Raw genomic sequence first — 22,629 nt, forward strand, 5'->3', positions numbered from 1 at the left:
AAGGTCTGTATAGTTAAAGCTATGGTTTTCCCAGTAGTGATGTATGGAAGTGAGAGCTGGACCATAAAGAAGGCTGATTGCCGAAGAATTGATGCTTTTGAATTATGGTGCTGGGGGAGACTCTTGAGAGTCCCATGGACTGCAAGAAGATCAAACCTATCCATTCTGAAGGAAATCAGCCCTGAGTGCTCACTGGAAGGACAGATCGTGAAGCTGAGGCTCCAGTACTTTGGCCACCTCATGAGAAGAGAAGACTTCCTGGAAAAGACCCTGATGTTGGGAAAGATGGAGGGCCCAAGAAGAAGGGGATGACAGAGGATGAGATGGTTGGACAGTGTTCTCAAAGCCACCAACATGAGTCTGACCAAACTGTGGGAGGCAGTGGAAGACAGGAGTGCCTGGCGTGCTCTGGTCTATGGGGTCACAGAGAGCAGGACACGGCTGAACGACTAAACAACAACAACCACCTGACCCCATGCCAGGAATGGGCTCAGGGAAAGGGAAGGGATGTGTTTTGGATCCCACACACCCAGAGGCACCGTTGTGGTTTATGTTTCTAGAGATGCTGCTGGTATGTGACCACCAGCTATCACTACAGAGTTTATGTAATAATTGTTACATAGGGAACATGGTCTTCCAGACCGATTATGATCTGAAATAAAAAAGAAACGCCATTTCCAGCAGCAGTATTTTGATAGCTCTTTCCGAATGTCATGTAGCTTAATAGTGGATGTTAAAATTATATTGGCTAGCAGAAGAGGTCTACACTAGTCTCTAAACTATATAGCCATCGACGGGATATCAAGTTGTGTTTACCTATTACATCAGAGAACAAGCTGTGATTCTCCTGCTCAGTCGGTTATTATATTTAATGTGGCTACCAGTGTTTGGGTTTCAGGTGATTCCCTGATTCCTTAATTGTTGTGTCTTGTTATTTTATTATGTCCCTTGTTTAAATTCCTAGGACCTACAATAATCAGATATGCAAGCTGTTTGTTTGCATGTCCTATTGATTTAATATTCTTCTAATCAGTACATAAAGCTATGGGCCTGCGGTGTTAATTTTTCATATGCTTACAAAGCACCCTTTGATTTTCTGTCACGCGTTAATTACAGCGTTTTGCCATTAAATAGGAAGCTTTGTGTAAACTAATTACTAGGTAATCATTGTCTACCGCGAGCCGTGCTGTTTGGTACCTTTTATTTTATTCGGGGAAAATGCACGGATCTCGCAGTCTGGAACCACTATACCTTCCAGCCATTAGCTCTCACTAATTCATAGCATTATTGTGTTAAGATTGTAGGAGTTGTAATTGTTGTGGTATCAGTGCTGTTAATTACCGGAGTAAACAGTTGAAATGATGCCAAGGTCTATTGTACAAAGCAGAGAAAAGGAGGTTTAAATGTTACTTCTACCATCTGGGGACTGAAGTCTTTGCAAATGCTACAAAACAGCAGTGAGGCAATATCAGAGCTTCAAGCTTCAGGGTTTTAGGCCATATGGATTCAGAATATTTTGAATCAATTGAATTTAACTGCCAGTTTTTAGCAGTAACCGTGCAGAGATGAGGAGAATAAAGCAAGATCACGAAAGAAAATCTGGAATTCATCAGTGTTATCACATGCCATAAAATGCCTCTGTAGATTATATTAAAATGTTTATTCTGCTAAATTCAAAGAAGCACAGGCAGGCTAAAAATGAGTGCAGATTTCAACTGTGCATTGCTGCAAAGGGTGATTTTTTTTGTTTTATTTTGGGATTAGGCAGGGGTATTTGAAAGTCATCTATCTCAACAGTTAATTCAACAGTAACAATGAACTCAATGACTAACAATTAACAGGGGGCTCCTGTGAATTTCCAAGGACTTAATTTTTATTCTATTTTAGCATTTGTAGACTTCCTCTCAGAAGTAAATAAAAACAAAGAACATAACATCAGGGAATAAATTATTTAAAATTATATTTTTGGTGTTGTTGTTTTTTAAAAAATGGAAGTATTTGGAAAACGTTCAACCACAGCAGCCGGAAAGAATATTTCACGTTTGTTCTTGATCCCACTTTGCACTTCAGTGGCAAGACAAGTGCAAAACTACACTTCGCATGGGTGGAACTGCACAAGGCAGTTCAAAATAAATAGGGAGGTGTGCAAGGGGTGTGCCCTTTGCACTGTGGCCTTTTTGTTTGTTCAACAAATAAAAAAATCTTAAATTCTGCATTATTGTTTGAGGAAGGGAGTTTTTATAAAAAGAAATAAGTATGTATAGTGACAATAGCTTTTGAGTATTAACAAGTGTTCCCTGTTTAAATAAAAATGCCTATTAGACATTATTAAAGAAATGAAATCTGACCAGCTCTATATTTAGGCATGGCATGATTTTAAGCACCTTGGCAAAATAAATTGTCCAGACGATTGCTTTGCTAAAAACAAAAAGCAGCAACAATAGAATGAATGAATGAATAAATAAAATTGTATAAATATGTGATATTTCTTTACTACACTACAAAGCTGTCCTGTATGTGTTTCAGTATATTGCCTTTATTTTAAAACATTGGGTTGATCCCAGTTTTTGTGACATATATCCACCCACCCACACCCACCCCCCGAAAAGATCCCCTGTGGTCCCTATGTAGTTTCTTCATTGGGCTTGGATTTGGGGAGGGGGAACGCAGTCCCCCCCCCATTCTAGTTTGTTTGTTTTTATTGGCCTGTTAACAGATGTTGACGTGGTTCAGGGCACAAGGCAGCCATGTGCTTCTAAATGGAGAGATCTCTCCACAATGAAGCCTGGAGCTGCAGGGGGTTGTTTGGGGCTAGAACAATGTTCTCTAGGCTTTGTGTGTGTGGCCAAATTCAGAATGAAAAGGGATTGATTAATCTGTACGTACTGAAATCCTCAGCGAGCACAGCGAGCCAGAAGAGAATAGCGTGACCCATGTGGTGTGGAGAAAACGGGAGCAGCAGTTTAAGTGGTGGAAAGTTGAAAGAGGGCTAACCTCCTTGTTCTAATAGTCGAGGCGAGTGGCTGCTTGGCGGTCCGCTGTTGAAGCGCAGCATATGTGCCTCCCTTTGACAAAGGCCCTCTTCAGCCCAAAGCAGCCCCTTGGCCTGTGCGTTGATCCAGAGCGACGGGCCGTGGTAATGAGGGACAGGCTTCTCAAGAAGCAGAGAGGAGATAATACCGCATAAGTGGAGAGTTCTGTGGAGTGTTCTCGCCATTCGACATAATGCAAGGCGCTACCCCGGCGAATCGCTTGCCATCCAGCTGAAATGGGCCATTAGGTATCGGGGAAAATTGTCTTTTGCTACTTTCAGCAGATGGAGCAAATATTTTACAAAGCCATTTTACATACAAAAACCATTTGCGTGACTTGGTAATGGCAGCTGTTTTACATGATGTTACCTTCCAAAAGAATGTCTCTCATGAAAGGCAAAATCGGGACTTTTTTAATTTTAAAATTTGCAGTTGCACACTCAAGCATTCAGCCCTAAAAGCGGCATGTGAATTCTAAGTAAGTGTGGAAGGCGATTGATCGCTTCCAAAAACATTTTCCAGCATTTTTGTTCTTTTGCGTAGATTGCAGCACCAGAGAGTAACACCCCCCCCAAAAAAACCAACGAAACAAATTCTAAAGTACTTGCAAACTGCTGGATGGTGTGTCTAGCGGAAGGAACCCAACAGCGTTTCCATTTCAGGCTGCCTCACAATAAGCTTTTTCTTAAACCCAGTGGCTGAAACCATGAGAGACAACTTTTGACTGGGAAGTGGATTTTTCAGCTAAGTACTTTTTCAGTCCTTGGGGTTCTGGGGAGAACTTTAAACAGTGGTAAGAGCTCAGGGATGCGGGTGGTGCTATGGGTTAAACCACAGAGCCTAGGGCTTGCCGATCAGAAGGTCGGTCCCTGATCCTGCCCACCTAGCAGTTCAAAAGCACAAAGTGTAAATAGATAAATAGGTGCTGATCCAGCAGGAAGGTAAACAGTGTTTCCGTGCGCTGCTCTGGTTCGCCAGACGCGGCTTAGTCATGCTAGCCACATGACCTGGAAGCTGTACGCCGGCTCCCTCGGCCAGTAAAGCGAGATGAGCGTCACAACCCCAGAGTCATCCGTGACTGGACCTAATGCATAGGTGCCAACTCCCAGATTGAAAAATCCGGGATCAGCGCAGCGCAGCACCGGAAGTTGTGCTGCGGCCATTTTGGAACTGGGCAGAGCAGCACCGGAAGTCTCTTCTATGCATGCTCTGCCCATTTCCAAAATGGCCGCAGCGCCAGAAATCGCTTCTGCGCATGTCCAGAGACTCCAGACATGCGCAGAAGGAGCTTCCCCGGGCCGGTAAGAATCCGGGGGATTTACCGGGGGGGGGGGGGTAAATCCGGGCTGCCAGCAGGAAATGGCTGGGGAAAATGGGGGTTTCCCAGGGAATACGGGAGACTTGGCAGCTATGCTAATGGTCAAGGGTACCTTTACCTTTAAGAGCTCAGAAGTTGGGAAATGAATGCACCCATCTGGGGGAAGAAAAGTACAACCGCCAGGATCGCTTTTCATTTTGTTATCTCACTTTTCCTGTGAATAGTAGTGATGGTGGATGAATTCAGTCTGGTTCACATTTTAATGCAAGCCTACTTAACTCACGCTTCCTGAAAGAATACGCAACGTGCACTTTGAAATGTGCGCTTTTACGAATTTTGCAGTGCAGTTCTTCCATATGATATGTTAGGGACAAATGTATGTGCATAAAAATGCATATATTAGTGAAAATAAGATATTAAAATGCATTATGTTAGGGGAAAGTGCTTGCAAATAAAGCAAGCAATATATGTAATGTAGGAGAAATGCTCACTTAAATGTTGACAAATTTTCATGAGGACTTTAAAAAAATCACAAACTTATGTGGAGATGGGGTGAACTGAACTTCACATTGGAAAAATGAGAGAAATCAAAATTGATAGATTCGTCCATTCCTGAAGAACAGTTAGGCTTTCCTTTCATTTTTTGTTCACCACATGTGCATAACCTTAGGTTAGGTGGGAGATGGTGATTAGCTTAGAAACATAGAATCAACGAATTGTAGAGTTTGAAGGGATATCTAGTCTAACCCCTGCAATGCAGGAATTTCATAGCAGACAGCCATCTAACCTCTGCTTAAAAGCCTGCAAGGAAGGAAAGTCCACCATCTCATGTGGAAGTCTGTTCCACTGTCAAACAGCTCTTACTTTCAGAAAGTTCTTTCTGATGTTTCGTCGGAATCTCATTTCTTGTAACTTGAAGGCCTTGGTTTGGATCCTAGCCTCTGGAGCAGGAGAAAACAAGCTCACTCCCACTTCAGTGTGATACCCCTATATATATATATATATATATATATATATATATATATATATATATATATGAAGAAGGCTATCCTATTTTCTCCAGATCTACCTGGTCCAGCGCTCTTCAATAAACCAGTTAGTCTCATAGGATGTGACATCAGTATTGATACTGGGTACTGTAACTGTGAAGCAAAAACAACTTCAACAGCCACTGTGCAATGCAAGGATCTGATTTTCTCTCTTTCCCCAACCCCCTGATTAGAAGCAACAAATATATGCATTGGGATCCAGCCCAGAGTGACTAGAGGGAATGGCTTTATCTAGTGCACTGCAAATAAGACAGAAGCAACTTAATGGTACCTATTGATTTGTAGATAGAGCATCTTGCTAGCATTAATCAATGAAGAGAAAATTTATGTGGACCAAGCAATCCCCTCCCCCAATATGGGAAATCATTAGTTCTCACTAGTTCTTAAATTAGTTATACATGAAAGAAAAGCACAAGCCATTCATTCTTCCCTCTCTTGTCTATATGGTGCTTTTCAGCTGGTTCAGTGCTACTGCAACGGCATTGGAATCTATAACTTATTAACAAATCCTCCCTCAGTGTATACAGATACCCTGCACCTTCTCTCTTTTCTAGGAGTTTAGAGGGGACTCTCCAGTATTAGTTGCCAGTAATAGCTGTTGGTACTGGTGCCCTTATAGGCACCATCAAGCTTTCTGTCACATGAAGAATGTAATGTAAGAATAATACCTTTTTCAAATCTTTTTTTTTAAAAAAATCAAAATATACAGTATCTTCCAGAGCAAAGGTTGATGACACTCCCAAAGAATTCCAAAAAGTTGATTGGGCCAAACCTTCCCTTTCAAAAGCCATGCTGATTTTTTTAATCAACAAGGCTTGTTCTTCTATACTGTATATGTTTGTGTGTTTAACAGTTTTAGCAAAAATCATTCTTTCTACCAGTTTGCCTGGGATGAAGGATAGGCTGACATGTCTCTAATGTCTTGGAGTGCTTCTCCTGTAGCTGTTGCAGATGCTTTTTTTTTTTTAAGGCTAGTTTCTGGAGCGCTCTCTGCTTTGCAGGCATTAGATATCTTAAGCAAGTGAGTTAAACCATATGCTTCAGGGAAAGGTAATTTGTTCCCAGGCTGAGGCTCAAAGATGTTCATTTGTGTTCAGAATTCACAAACTGCCTTTTGGCAAACACAACAGAGCAGTTTTACTTTGTAGTGTGTTATTAAGAGAAGCCGTTGCCTCCACATACAGTGCATTTAAAACACAGCATTTAAAAATGAAGAGAAACTCTGTCTAGCAAGGAAAAGAAATGAGTATGATGCTTCACTAGTCCATCCTGCAGTCCAGGGGAGCAAGAACAGAGTCCCGGGATTGGTGTGCGAAGTGGGCAATTGGTCCTCTTTTGGAGCATGGGACATTTCCAATTTCAAGGGGTCATGAAGCAGAAGGAAAGAGGCCCAAGGGAAGCAAAGAAGTGATCATGATGCAGCTAGAGAAAAGCGACCTGGAGTTTTAACATACAGAGTCCCTAAGCTTGATGTGCTTGCTCAGCGCTCTGACTTTTTGACAGCCTTCCCCAATCTGATGCCTTCCAGATGTTTTGGACTACAATTCCCATCAGCCACAGCCAGTACAAAACATCTGGTTGGGGAAGGCTGTGAAATTAATATTGGGTTCTCTTTGCTTGCTTGCTTGCTTGCTTGCTTGCTTGCTTGCTTGCTTGCTTGCTTGCAACATTGTGGGTGTTTGGTTCTATGAATATTATATGGAGGAAGATGTTTCCACTGAGTTGCTGCTACAGATGTCAGAGAATACTGACAAAAACAGGAAAGAAAGTAGAAATTGTGTTGATGGTGAGTTCACCTGTGATCAGGAATGGAAATCAGTATTTGTTTCCATTGTTGTGTTAAGTCTGCAAACAATACGTAATTAGTTGCTCATTTTTTACATTGTTTCGATGTTTCCTTTACATTGAAATAAATATAAGTTACATAGTTACATAAGTTATGTAACCTACACCAAATAGCAGACAGAGGCAGTGTTGTTTTTGGTAGGAACTGAACTGCAGCAGAATGGAAACGGCATTGATGGTGGTGAATACAGGTTGGAACAGAAATCTCTGCCTTTTTCCATCCCTACATGCTGCTAATCTCGTACATTGCTGATCCCTTGAATCTCCTTCATGCACGGTGACTTAATATAATAGTTTTGCTACCTTACCCAAGGTCAAGGTGCTCGGAGGTGACAACAGTGGTATGCCCAGAAGGTTTAGCCAAATTGGTGAGGTCCAGGAGACAAGCCAGAGTAGATTGTTGCCAAATGGAGAGCCCTCATGAACCCTCGGGAGAGAATGGGAACATGCATCTGAATAAGGAGCTAATGAATGGATATTATTATTATTATTATTATTATTATTATTATTATTAGAGTTACCATCACCCTGGTAGACCAACAGATATGTTTGCAGCCTGCCATCTTTCCCATTTTGTTTATTTTGTTCAGTTTTCTGATAAAAGAAATGAAGAATAGAACCAGTGGTTAAAAAGAAAGTATCTTTGATGAGGAAATGTTCTCAGATGGATGAAAGAAGAATAAGGAAAAAGATAAAGGAAACATTTAAAAAAAGGCTTTCTGGCTGTGGTTAAACAGTAACCACACAGCCTGTTGGAGGCCTGGTTTTTAATCACCCCACAAGCAGTTTTCATTTCTGCAGTAAAATTGCTTGTGGTTCTATTTAATTTGTTTCTGCAGGAACCAGCTTTGGCGAAGATCTCCCAGGAGCTGCCGGGCCTTTTAGCACAGCACGCTCAGGCTGTCAATGAGAAACGATTTCCTACATGGGGGAAATTCCTCCAAACATTTGTGAGTCAAGGTAAATAAGACTGCTAAGTTCCTGCTAAGTGCTATGAGGGATAATTATATCACCGGTACTTCATTCTCATTCATTTAGATATTTCTCTGCCCCTTTTCATTTCCCCATTGCAGTTTTAACTGTTGAAAAATAAGATGTAGGAAGCCATCTTTGATTCCGCCTAGTTGTGGTGGGCTTGGCTTCCTTGCTGGAAACTGCTGAACACTTTAGAAAACACATGGAAACAGACATATGGCTAGGAATTGCCTGGGTGGCAAAAGATGCTTGAGAAGAAGCTTTGAGAAGAAAGAAATCTCAAAGGACTACTGGCAACATTTTGTGGCTTCAAGTTAGAGTGCTCTAGCTGTGGCGTTAGTGTGTTCTGTGGCTTTTCCGAGGCTAGTGAGCTATTATTGCAATAAAAGTACCTCTAAATTCTACACTGTAGAATTCTGCAACCTTCTGAAGACCTTATGTCAGCCAATTCATATTCTCCTTAGACTTATTTCATTAGCAATTCAGATTGGGTAGTCAGAATCAAGTTGGGTCAAGAAGCTATGGAGATCATGGAAATCTCATTCCCTGACCAATGGGACTCCTGCTCAGCACTTCCTTTTGGCTTCCGATATCTCAAACAACTTCTTCATGAACTTGAAGCAAAGTGTCTCAAGTTTTGTGCTGGCTCATGTAATTATGGAAGCACAGCATATTTATTGATCTGGTTGCATTGTTATGCCATTCCTCTCCAGGGAGCTCAGCTTTGCGGCTATGCCCATTCCATCTTTCTCCTGGGTAATCCTGATCTCATCTCTACTGCTACGTACACAAAATTATATCCCTCCAGTCCCAATAATTACTCTCTAACAACAAACATGCCCTTTCAGGTGGCATCCAAGGCTAGAAAATGGCTCTCCTTATAACCGTAATGTCACAGGGGATGTGTTGCGACTACTCTAGAGTAACGACTCTCCAGACCTTTGCCTTTTCATGCTTTTATTAAGTGCAGGCTATTTACAGTGCTAGAGCTATACAGGACACATCCTCTCAGTCTGACCCAGAACCCTGGAATGGCGCGCTCCGCGTCTTCTTCCAACATAAGAGTCTGGGCACCCCAAATCTCCTCCCGCACTTCCTCCTGCATAATTCCAGAACCGGAGGGAAAAGGGGTCTCCTTTCCATGTTTTCCTTCTCCCCCTCTTCCCCCCTCTCTCTTCCTCTCCCACGTGCAGCAGAGGCTCTGCTATCCTGCCAGAGCCCCATCTCCTTCTTCCTCCTTCCTCACTGGACTCTTCCCCCTCCCCGCTGGCGCCGCTCATAGCTGCCAAGTTATCCCTTTTTTAAAGGGATTTTCCCTTATGCTGAATAGGCTTCCTCACGAGAAAAGGGAAAACTTGGCAGCTATGGCGCCGCTGCTGGTGGAGGAGCTGCTCCTCAGGATGGGGGGGCTCTCTGTACTCCTTCCCCCTCACACGTGAGCACAGAGGAAACTGAAAGTCACAGTGCCTGGTGATAGTCAAGTTCAATATTTCCATTGAACCAGGCAGGACCTTCCGTAGTAAGTTGTTTATTTTTGGAAGGCAACAATCATTAAAGAGAAAATACTGGCAATACTGCATCCCAGAACAAGCATTTGATTTGTACTATGGGGTGGCACTGCTTGATGGAATCCTTTTTTTTTTTTTGATGTGGTTTATGTATTGTTTGTGACTTTTGTAATTGTGCTATTGCTGTATTGTTTTGATATTCGACTGGAAGCCGCCCAGAGTGGCTGGGGAGACTCAGCCAGATGGGCGGGGTACAAATAAAAAATTATTATTATTATATAGCAACTTTTCTCTCTCTAACTAGGTGGCATCATAGAAGCTTTCCCGCCCTCAGACAGCATAACTAGCCTCAAAGTGGACATGCTAATAGAGCCAACTGGAGAGATCTCAATGGTTTCCTCTGGAGACCAGTTCCATGCGGATGGTCCCCTGTGCTCCACAGGAACCACCCTTCCACAGTGTTCTGTTGAGCCGCGGGTCCTTAACACGCTGTGTCTTCAGATTGGAGAGGCCTGCAGATCCAGAGGAGTGGTTGGATACTTCTCCATTGACTTTGTGACATTCATCCACCCTCAAACTATGGGGCAGCAGGTGAGTCGGCGAAGCGAAATCTTAAATTCCTATGACACGCTTGCAGATACTGTGAAATGTGATCATGATAAAAGGTGGAGTGGGGGGGGCACTCTCCTCCTCTCACAGGCTAGTAATTTCCATCCTCGGAAAACATGCTGTATTACAAAGACAGGTTGGATGGGTTTGGCAAAATGGTGGTTTTCCAGAGGTTCCATTGGAATGAAGGAGGGAAAGATCAGGCCAGAAAGGTTGACACATTGGAATAATAATAATAATAATAATAATAATAATAATAATAATAATATATTTATACCCCACCCATCTGGCTGGGTTTCCCCAGCCACTCTGGGCGGCTCCCAACAGAATATTAAAAACACTATAAAACATCAGATGTTAAAAACTTCCCTCAACAGGGCTGCCTTCAGATGTTTTCTAAAAGTCAGATAGTTGTTTATTTCCTTGACATCTGATGGGAGGGCATTCCATTGGGCGGGCGCAACTACCGAGAAGACCCTCTGCCTGCTTTCCTGTAACCTCACTTCTCGCAGGGAGCGAACCGCCTGAAGGCCCTCGGAGCTGGACCTCAATGTTTGGGCTGAACGATTGAGGTGGAGATGCTCCTTCAGGTATACTGGGCTGAGGTCATTTAGGGCTTTAAAGGTCAGCACCAACACTTTGAATTGGGCTTGTAAACGTACTGGGAGCCAATGCACGAATCCAAGAGGAAAGTGGCAACATGACCATTTCGCTTGTATTCCCTCTTCTCTCCAGGGGTGAGATTCACAACACATTACCTTGAAAACAGGAACCACTGTTTAAAAATCAAGTTTTTTGTCCTTAGACCTGCCTGGCTTAAGGGTGGTCCCATCTGTCAGTTTCGGTTTCTCTCAGTTCCTCACTTTTCCACTCTTAAGTTCAGTTCTTCATATTACCACATCAGTTTGCAAAAAAAATAATAATTTATTTTTAGTCCTCATGAAAGTTCATCAGCATATTAGTCTGAATTTCTCCTAAATCTACAAATTGTATGTGTTTTTACCTAATATACACATTTTGCAAGTATTTTTTTCCTAATATGGTGTACTATGTATATGTATTTTTGTACACATGCCTTGATTGAAGAACTGCATTCGAAGGACAATTGCATTTCAGTTATCATGTTTCAGGAAACATTAATTAGGTAGATTTGCCTTTAAATATGAACTGAATATACCAGTAATTCCTCTCTCTCCTCCCACCCCTACTCTGGCTGTGTGACCCAGAAGTTCACATCAGGAACTGAGAGGTGTTAGTATTGTGTAGGGGCTTGTTAGACCAAATCTTTTAGGGGAGATAAACGCTGAGTGCCCTTGGCTGACAGTGGCCCCAGCACAATAACAAATTGACCTCTCTGTTACTAATCTTTGAGGCAGAAATATTGATTGATTGATGGCTTCTATACCGCCTATCAAAGCAGTTTACAATTAAATGAACATTTAACAATTAAATATTTAAAGCCCGTAATATATTTGTATTTTCTTATTTTTTAATCTATTAAATTTGTTAGTCACTTTATCTTGCCCAAACCAACTTACAACCAAGCATATTCAGTTGCTTAAAAAAATAATACACAAACCCAGCACGACAGAATAGCCTGCTTGTAATTAATACTACAACTCAGTACCCAGGATCCTAAATTAACCCCCAAAGCCCAAAGTAAATAATTAAGTCTATAGATAAACATAGATAGGCATAGGGGCTAAAAGAAAAACAAAAACATGTCCATTAACTTTTTTCTATTGCAGAAAATGTGTAGTTGTCATCAATGATAAACATTTCTAATAGGCAATAAACTGCAATATTTGGGTAAATTTGCTCTACTCAGAAAAGTAAGGGATTGATATCACCCACCTTCCTTAGTGATGGCAGTTCCATAGGAAGAATCTCACCCCATTTTCATCACCAGAAAAAAACACACCTTCCTGCTCTGTTATTATTCTCATCAGCTCCTCTTTCCTTTTCGTTTCCACTCAGTTGTTCTACCTTGCAATTTCCTGCATTTCCGAGCTTGTGCCACAACTTTAGCATTAGTTAAGCTGAGTTCCCCCCCCCCAACTTAATTAGATATAGAGGCAATTAATGATGCCATCTGTCTTGTTGTGAGAGAGAGAGATTACACCAAAGATTGTGCTTCTGAAAGCATTATTTTTTTGGCAAACTAGAAATCCTGTTAGACTTGTTCGAACACTCTCACACTAATTTCCCAGTTCCCATTTTAGATCAGTAGCTCAAAGGCTCAAATAAATTCTCTGGAACTTACTGTACACTTAGGCATCCTTCCGGAGTTGTACTTTACAGAAAATAACCAATGATCTATGCTTGTTTTGCTAAATCTAAAAATTAAATATATCATTAAACATCTGTTACCAGTACAGTCAAAGAGTAGTTAAATATCTTAAAATCACAAAAAAAACCTGTCATAGTGATATGAATCTCTTGCGTAAACGCAGCTGTTTAGGCAACAGAAAGTGGCCAGATTTTTACTGGGTGCTCACAACTTTAAAATAAGGGGAAAAAATGGGTCCCTGACATTTGGGCATAGGTGACAAATACCTGCATCTGTCTGGCTTGATTGTGCAAGCAGTTGCTTGGGGAGGCAATATTATTAGGTACCACCAGTGAAGCAGCCGTAGGCTGGATTCAGGAAGACCCCCAGGCATTTATGTGTTTCCTTGGCCTGCAAAGAGTGAAAGAGGTGGGCAGACTGAGAGGTCACCCCAGAGTCCAGGTGGCTCATGCAAGCAAGCCAAGCCACATGGAAAATAATCTTTACAACCTTCACCACCTAATGCTCAGTGGCATACAGGCAGCTTCATTATTCCCTGGAGCAATGCTGCCTAGGAACTGCTTCCTTTGACCTTCTTGATGGGCTGCAGCAACTGCCCTACCCTGCCATCCTCAGGAGCTGGTCAAGAACCAGCCACATGAGACTTGAAAGCTGCACCATCAGTTCAGGTGCAAGAGATCCTTGGCTTTGCATATCAGGTGCAAAGCAGCTGCTTAGGGTCTCACAGTGTCTTGAAATGGCCCTGATTTGCAAATGGAGTGATTAGAAAGAGAACAGGGGCCAATGAAAAAGACCCTAGTGACATCATGGAAATTTGGATCAAGTGGAATTGAAAAGTTTTTAGTACACCAGTTGCAAAGTTGCTGAAATAAGACACACACACACACACACACACACACACACACACACACACCCTTACTTTTTTGCGCCTGGTTTCCACATTACTTTGAGCAGTGTGTTGTTGTTTGCCTGCCCCCAAACCAGTTAGGATAGGATATTTAACTTCTATCCACTTGGCTGAGATGAATCCACTCAAGGGAGTCTAAAAACTGGGACTGTATTCCACATGAATTGACTCTTGGCCCAGACTGTGCGCACAGTAAAGTAGTTGTGTGTCTGGGTTCGATGGGGGGGTCAGGCTTCTGGGCCATAGTTTTCTGGTTGTCAGCAATCTGCAGGTAGTAGCACCATTCCCGGGTCAAGTTCTAGAAACATTAGGCAAAGGTCAGAGGCCAAGTACATTCCCAAAGGTTCCAAGTGAAAGCAAGATGATCCAAAGCAAGTCTTGTCCAAAAACATACAAAGGCAGACTCTTCTTCTCCAGTATGATGAATTGATTAGAAGGCTCAGGCTTTGTAGGGCCTGATGGACAGGAATTGGTTCTTGGGGCCTAGATGGCACTTTTGCAGTACAGAGCTTAGCCTGTGAAACAAAACACTGGCAGTGTAGGAGGAAAGGCATTGAGCCTGACTGATCAGACCGAGTTCAAGGGCACCTAGCCATCACCTGTCACGGGTTGGCTGAGTCAGGATGATGAGGACAGCCCATGACACCACCTGACATGAGTGACTCTGATATATTACGCAATTGGTGCTGAAACATACCATGTGGGGGGGGGGCATGTGAAAGGGTAATCACGTCTCTTGGTGGCTTCATCTTCTAGCCTTTAGGTTCTAAACACATGCTAATCTCATGGCTGATCTTGTTGCTGCTTCTATGTAAATTGAGACCTGTGGGACTACTCTGAGTAGGACTTAGAGGGTGACATCCATATGTTTGCAGGAACCAAGCCATGTGTGTATGGGTCTTCTGATAAGCTACGTATGCCCCAGTAGTCTCTGAAGAGCAACAGAACCTGTTCACCTCAAGCATCGTTCAATGATGGACCATATTCCAAGCATACATTTTATATCCATTTTACACAAGGAACCACACCATAGGCACTGGGCATTTCCTGAGGATTAACTGACCAGCTGGAAGAGTTATTATGGCCTAGATCAATGTGTTGTGTTTTCTCCTTTCCAGCAGTTAAAATCCGTTCTATTGATTTGTTAGAGCCCAAGGCTTGTGTTGTTCATACATCAGGTAGAGAGCTGACTGGTTAATTTTCTTAGGTTTTGAGAATTCCACTGTTGCAAAATTCATATTCAGATATAAAATGTGTCTTGTCTCAAATGCGTGTCCTTGAGAAATTCCTCAAATGTTGATGAGAAAAGATTCTAGAATTTAGCCTCCAGGCAGGAATAGCACACCTACTTTGCAGTGGTTGCCAAGGCAGGAAAGTGTGAAGGTAGGAGAACCTGCTTTGCTGCCAGTTTCTTCCTGCTGGACTGAGTGAGTATCCAGATTTCAAAAGAGAAGGAGATTATGGGCAGGTTACAAAACAGTAGTGGCACTTCACTTGAAATACAGTGCAGAAAACATGTTGCTGCTTGATTGCTGTGGTCACATTGATAGCCTTTCGATTAAACTGCTGTAATGTACTGTTCGCAGAGCTACCCTTATGCCTGGTTCAGAAACTGCAGCTAGTACAAAATGCTGTTACTAGGTTGATTAGTGGGACACCCACCTGTACATATATTGCACTGATGTTGAAAGATCTGCACTGGCTGTCAGCTGCTGAGCCAAGTTCAAGGTTTTGTTGTTGACATTTAAAGGCCTAAACTAGGGATGCGGAACTTCGGACCTGAGGGCCAAATCGTGCCTTCCAGGCCTCAACATCTCACCTTTGAAATTCTCCCCAGGGCACATGCCTCACTGAAAGATGGGGAGGGGTGTGTGGAAGTGTCCATAGGAACCAGCCTAGTACATAAAGGTAAAATGCATATTCATTGCTCTTCCCACTTTTGCCTCTGACCCTGTCCTGGTATGCGGCCCTTGGGAGGTTCCCTAGAAGGGAATGTGGCCCTTAGGCTGCGAAAAGGTTCTCCAGAAACAACTGGGGACCGGGATAACTAGCAGCCTCTCCCCCACCCCACAACCCTGATACAGACAAAACCCACCTTTTAGATCTTCCCAGGAGGCCCTGTTGGTTTTAGCATGGCCAGTGAATTATCACTTGGTGATAATATGGAAGTGTGCCTTCCTATTGACAGCACCCACCCTCTGGAGTGCGCCCCCTCAGAGAATTTGCGAGGAAGGGACAGCAATGGCCTCGAAGCACCTCTTTTAAAAAATGTACTTCACCAAACTTTCCTGGACTCTTGATTCTTAATTGTTTTTATTTTATTTTATTTGTTTGGTACAGTTCTTGGTTTTGTTTGTAAGGCACAGCTTTGCTTTCATTTCATTTTAAGGAAATTTTATTGAACATCATGATGTTTTAGAGCATATAATTTTCTTTCAATAAATAATAAATAACATGAAAAGGCAATTTGTCCCTCGTTTGTTTGGTGGTCATGGTAAGGAAGAGCTAGCCTGCAGAAAACCAGAGGTGGCTTTGAGAAAATGTATAGTAAAAAGTCTTGTTGAAAGAAAACACCTTATTGGTCTGCAGGGTCAATATGGGCAAAAATAAAGAGGAGCCTGAGAGCTCTTGATTGGCACACTGCAGTTCCCCTCCCTTCCGGGACTTTTCCTTTCATTCCAGTAGGGGGAGCCACGCCCTATGCATCTGTCCCTTCTGCACACAGGATGCTGACCCCTCCGTTGTAGTGAATGGGAGAGCCTTTGTGTATTGGAGCTCTGTGAGGTCCCTGGTGCGCATGTGAGGCTCTCTCCATCCAGCTTTGTGTGCTTACAGCTCTTTTATTTATGCCCTGTGTTTTAAGCTGATTTCCCAAACAAATTATCTATGATTATTTAGCTGAGAAAAAATGGCTATCCACAAAGTTAAATCTGCACTAAGTTAATAATACCTATTTGAATCTGTTATTCCATTGATTAAAAGCTAGGAGGGGAAATGCCTTTTAACTGGTTTACAAACGGTCCTAGAAATTACCCCAATAACCTATTGACTGGGATAATGTAATCAGCTCAAGAGGAGCTGGTGAATATGCAGCTCTCCCCACCCCCACCCCCACCCATAGCACATCATCGTAATGATTTAAGGGACTCAAAAGTTTTGATGCACTGAACAAAACCGACTCTAAAGCAAAAGCAAGCAAATCAAAATCTTAAGTGAAAGCAGCCCAGAAAACAGAACGGAGGCCTTGTTACGACGGAGGCAAGTGCCCTTTAACTGCTGTTTTTGCTTGCTTGTCAAGATCTATATTCTCAAGTCCTGGTTTTATAAGCACTTTGTTTTTCACAAGTGCTATAAAGGCAGAAGCAGGGTCTACTGAGAGACAAATGGCGTAATGGAAGTTATTGTTGAAAACAGAACATTTTGTAAAACATATAAACCTTCATTATATACATATCTCCAGTGGGATGTAGCCTATGTCAAAGGAATGCCTCAAAATATCATAGGTGACTTTAATTATGTAATTGGAGGGGGGATGTAATAGAAAGGCCCAGACACTTTGTGGTTTAGCAACACACAGCAATTCCTGCTGGAGCTTTCCCTGTAGTTTCCAATCTAACCCACAGAGAACTCTATTGGATGATGAGTTTTCAAGCCAATTAAGGGCAGCAGGCACAATCCTGCAGGAACCGCTCCTGTGCAGATGCCTTCCCTTCAGCAGAGTTTGCACTGGGGCACAGCAGTGGTTCAGCAATGTGCTCTGGAATGAAAAGGTTTTTCAAGAAAATATCGTTAAAATTCAGGTATTGAATTAACAAACTGAGTTAAGTGCCAGGATCCCGGGAGCACAGAGAAAGAGAAGGATGTGACAAGTGAGCACAGGATTTAGCTTCCCAAGAGTATCAGCTTTTGGTTTCGGGTTATTCTTGTTTTTAATGTAACACGTTTCCAGGACACGTTTGGTTTGGAAGTGTGTGAACGATGCTTGCTAAAATAGCCCATGTCTAAGGAGCAGCTGGGTCAGATTTCCAACAGTTGTAGGCGGGGGCCCTGTGTTTGGCACTGCACCTCCCCAAGATGAGTAAAATTGCAACAAATTATGCAAAACGAAACAAAATATGTGAGTTTGCTCAAGCAGAAAAATCAGGTGTTCCTGGTTCAAAATCTGTATTTTCTGAATGCAGAATTTTAGCATGGTGCAAAGCAACAACAATACAAAACCCTCTGAAGGTCCCTCCAGATGTCCTTTCCGTTGTGCATTCATGATTATTTGTGCTTATGATGCTATCAGGACAGTTATAAGGAATCCTGATTTAAATGGTATTTGTGCTTGCAAAAGTTATGGGGTCATCGTACTGCTTCTTTTCAAACCAGTTCATTTCCTGTAACTTCCTGCTGAAACACCACCAAAGTTCTGGTTGTGTTTTATTGTTGTTTATTGTCCTACTGCTATTGTGCTATATATAGCCCCTCCAAACAACAATAATGTGATAGCATTTGGGAAGCATTACAGAGCAACTAATAAAGCAGAATAAGTTCACCACTGATGCAATACTATGGTGTCAAGAACATGGGAAAGAATACACCTGTAATAAAACATCAGTCTGGAGAGACACTGGAATTCTAGGCAGAACATGTGCAACCAACCTAGCAAAAAGCATTCTGGATTTCAGCAAGGCAGCCAGAATTTCTGGAATGCATCGTGGGGTTGTTGGAGCCACTGTAGTCACCCTCAGTTCTGCTCCTTGCTAGTTTTGGAGTAGCATTAACTCGTTCCAGATTCCACCTGGACAGTGTTTAGTCTTCAAATGAGGAAATCTGAATTGCAACCTTTCAAAAACAACTGCCAAGACGTCTAGCTTCACTGTCCTGTAGAATGGCTGCATTGATCTCCCGTGTTGGAAAGTTATGAATTGCAGAGCCTGGAGATAGAACTCTATAAACACCTCGTTGAACATGAGAGGAAAAGAGCGAGCCCATATGGCTGCTGTGAAATGAAACCAAGTCATTTTTCCTCCGCCATCCCTCCCCCTCGATCTCAGAATTCTTTGAACATTGCCCTAGAAAATTGGAAAAGGGAGAAGTAGCTGGTGTAATTTATTTGAACTTTCAAGCTGCCTTTAACTAAGTCCCTCGCAAGGAAACGAAAGGAGTCACCGGGTGAAGGATGGAGCACTTCAGAGACAGGGAAATGGCTGAGAGACAGCAAAGAGGGAGGCTGCACAGTCAATTTTCGACATAACAGGATCCAAAGCACCTTCTTCTCAAAGGCTACGTTCTGGGACTGACACTATTAATAAGCGTCTCAGTGGGAAAGGAGGCAAATGGTCACTTGGCTGCAGTCCTCTGCCCTGATAAAAAAATAAATTTGAAAATCACACTTGCCTGGCCCTTCTTCACGTGTGGAAGTCAACCTGTGTTGACTCCATGGGCTTCTGCATGTTGGGCTGGCCTTGTGAATGGTTCCAGTGCGTGGCCAGATAAGCTGACCTGTTAATGTTTTCCCAGAAGCAATGAGTCAGGTTTGGGTTTTTTTGTTTTTTTAAGGGAGTTGGCCTTTTCACCCAAATCTATTTGTTGTTGTTTTTCCCTATATCTGCTTTTTTTACCCTGCCTTTTCAGGATACATATACTCTCACAAGGCAGCTTGCATGTGCAGTAACGAAACAAGAAAGCTTAGAAATTGCAAGAGAATAATGAGGAATCACGATGGAGCAGTAGAAGCCTGTCAAGAAGAGAACCGTATGCACGGTCAAATATTTGCTTTATAATTTCGCAGTCACACTTCCAGTGTGGTGTAGTGGTTAAGAGAGGTAGACTCGTAATCTGGGGAGCCGGGTTCGCGTCTCCGCTCCTCCACATGCAGCTGCTGGGTGACCTTGGGCTAGTCACACTTCTCTGAAGTCTCTCAGCCCCACCCACCTCACAGGGTGTCTGTTGTGGGGGAGGAAGGGAAAGGGGAATGTTAGCCGCTTTGAGACTCCATAGGGTAGTGATAAAGCGGGATATCAAATCCAAACTCCTCTTCTTCTTCTTCTTCTTCTTCTTCTTCTTCTTCTTCTTCTTCTTCTTCTTCTTCTTCTTCTTCTTCTTGCCACTGAAGAGACAATCTGCTTTTCAGCCTGCATCCCAGTTTGCCTCTTCGGCACTGGAAATACTGCAATGAAATTCAGAAGCAAATCTCCACTTGCATACTTTTGGATACATCCATACCTTTTGGATGCCGGCCACAGGCTCTTTAATGAACCATGCGTCTTCATCTGCGTTGTTTCAAAGCAATTTTTTCAACCTCCTCTGTACTGTCGTTTTTTGGCTGCTACCGTACATGCTTTTTAAATCGGAGGGATTCTACCTATTACCACTAGATGGCAATCAAATAAGATAACAGTCTTCAATCCTGGCTAAAATATTCAGTCCCTTTGTGAATTTTAACCATAATAAAGAGAGCTCTCTTCTGAGAAACCCGACTTGCATTAATATTTTACTAATTGGCATTTTTACAGTGTCATCCAGCCACTTCTTTAAAATAAAAAAATAAAAAAGGCAGGTGTACTCTGTATAATAATGTAGAAGTCAATATCGGAGGCAGAAAGAAACAATTAAAGCAAGGGAAGAAAAGCGATAATTTAGTAACTGTTTAAGAATTTATGCTTCCTTGTCCTTCTCGCATTTTAAAGCTGAAACATTTTTATGGCAGCTGTAAAGAATAACACCATAACTGTGACTTTATTCACTCACCATGCTTTCATTTTGCGGTCTCCACACTCCACACCCAATGGCTTGGGTTCTGGTTTTGCTGACGACCTGAGATCTTGCCCACCACCATGTCCTGTATTAAATAACCCCATGTGGGAATTTCAAAGTAGCCAGTCACACCCTCATTGATTACATACCCAAATCCCACAAGTAAGGCTGGAGAAGTAGGAGGAAGGAGGGCTGGAGGAGCATGGCTGGGAAGAGCAGTAGCTCAAGGCAGAACATCTGCCTTGCATGCAGATGCTCCCAAGTTCAATCCCCAGCAGCATCTCCCTGCAAGCCCAGGAGATGCTCCTGCCTGAAACCCTGGAGAGCTGCAAACCATACTGAGCTTGGTGGACCATTGGTCTCACTCTGTTTAAGGCAGCTTCCTATGGTTCTTGCCTTATAAACAGCCATGGCTGACTAGCAGAAGCATCCCAAGCAACTGCAACAAAATCAATCAGGCTCTAGTGGTGCAGGGCACATACCGCCTAGGTCCCTTGCAGTAGTGCAGAGGTCCTGCCCACCTCTCAGGACAAGCAGGGCAGCCCCTTTTTGTGGCAAAATATCTCAACAGGCTCTGGCCTCTATGGGAGTTGGAAACATCTGGAGGTGGCTAGCAAATGTTTGCTTCACACCATTATCATTTATTGATTTAGCAGCTCCTTTGGGACTGTTCGCTACATAAGAGGAGAAACACATTGCTTGCCAAAGCAGAGAGTTTGTCAAAGGTTGCACAGTGAGCAGGGAAAGGCAAGCTGGTGGTCATGGGCGATAAGAGAACAGCCTAATAAGTGGTTGCCTTGGGAAGGCATTGCAATTTTATAGAAGTAGCTAGCTCCTAGAAGAAGGACTAGAAGCAGAATGGATGGTGTGAGGAAGGGAAGAAGGTGGTGCCGAGGATATAATTGCGGCCCAAAGAGTCTTGAACATGAACATATTGGAGCCTGGAGTTCATAGCGGGTGTGATGGATGCCAGCACAGAGACTTAAGGGGAAGAGTGATGGGATTATAGCAATGGGAGAGAAATATTATTTTAGCAGAAGCACTCCGCTCAAGGCATTCCAAGATCAATATCTAGCTCCCCTCTTTGCTGGATTTCTACCCCTGGCCCCAGGAAATGAAACTGTCTCCATTAACCAAGAGGCTAATAGGATTCCATTCACATCTGTTTGCCTACCTTTCCAGATCTCATAAAATAAGCACATCACTACCTGTATGTTGAACTAATGAAAACAATTCGGTTTTGTGAGCACTAGGCAGCAAGGCACTACTGTGGCGGTTAGCAGTTTGGGATAATTGTGCAAGCCTGAAGCTCATTAATACAGGTTTGGTCGGGAGGGTCTACCCACCCACCAGCAAAGAGAAGTCATGGGCTTGCTGACTTAACATAATGGGGCCCCATCTGCTATGCTGGACCTCTACTTTGAGATGAGATGTCAACCACTAGCAGCTGAGACTGGTGCTCTGCTACCTTTGCTGCTTCTCACTATGCAGGTGGGGGGCTGTTCCATTTATATCCATGATCTCTGTAGAAGCGCATGGCGGCGGCAGGGCTGACCTTCATTAAAAACTTAAAATCTGCAATATGTGCAAACTAAATGGATTTGGCCCTATTTCTGCTCAGTTGGCATAGTTTATTGTGTTTCTGCTAGAGATGTAAGAATTGCATTTCCTGGATTGGATCAGAGGCCAGTGGGATTAACCAGAAAGTGAGGTGTGATTCAGGCAAAGGTATGCATAACTGCTGTAATCCCCTGCAATGATCAGAAACTGTCTCTGAACATGGATGTTCTGTTCTTGGCTAGCATGGTGCAATGGTTAGTGCTGGAGTCCTAGGTTCAGATCCCCAAGCAGCAAGGATGCTTCCTGTGTGACCTTGGGCCTGCCCCCAATTCTCAACCTAGCCTACCATGGCAGGTTGTTGTGAGGATAAAAGCAGGAAATCCTTGGAGGAAAGGCAGGATATAAATGTAAGGTAATTAATAAACCTGCATTTCCCAGAATTGAGCTAGTGCTTTTATTTTAGCTGAAGAGTTTTTCAAAGTGAAAACCTAGTCAAACAGAAAACAACGAATCAGGACAATAGTCCCAACCCAGAGAGAGAAGCAGAGTCACAATACAAATAGTGCCTTCAGAATGAACAGTCCAGACAAAACTATGCATTAAATAAGATTATCTTTCCAAAATTATAAACGAGCCAAGGGTGGTCATGGGAAGGATATATTCTTGTTAACATAGGAAATAAACAGAAGCCACACACTGAGAAAGAGGTCGCTAGATAATCTAGCTCAGTGGGTTAATTTCTCTAGAAGGGCAAAATGCCAAATCTTGCAGAATCAGTTTTGTAGACAGGCCTGG

General features: G+C 42.8%; 1 protein-coding gene across 1 annotated transcript in view; it reads left to right on the top strand.

Annotated features, from left to right (window-relative positions):
- IQCH (IQ motif containing H) overlaps positions 1 to 22,629 on the top strand; it is an 85,853-nt gene that overhangs the window by 49,484 nt on the left and 13,740 nt on the right. Inside the window, exons 15-16 of the mRNA XM_060282764.1 lie at positions 8,084 to 8,204; positions 10,032 to 10,318. Of these exons, the coding sequence (XP_060138747.1) occupies positions 8,084 to 8,204; positions 10,032 to 10,318 (408 nt within the window). The remainder of the gene's footprint in view (positions 1 to 8,083; positions 8,205 to 10,031; positions 10,319 to 22,629) is intronic.

This window comes from Zootoca vivipara, chromosome 14, assembly GCF_963506605.1.
Source record: "Zootoca vivipara chromosome 14, rZooViv1.1, whole genome shotgun sequence".
Lineage (NCBI taxonomy): Eukaryota > Metazoa > Chordata > Lepidosauria > Squamata > Lacertidae > Zootoca > Zootoca vivipara.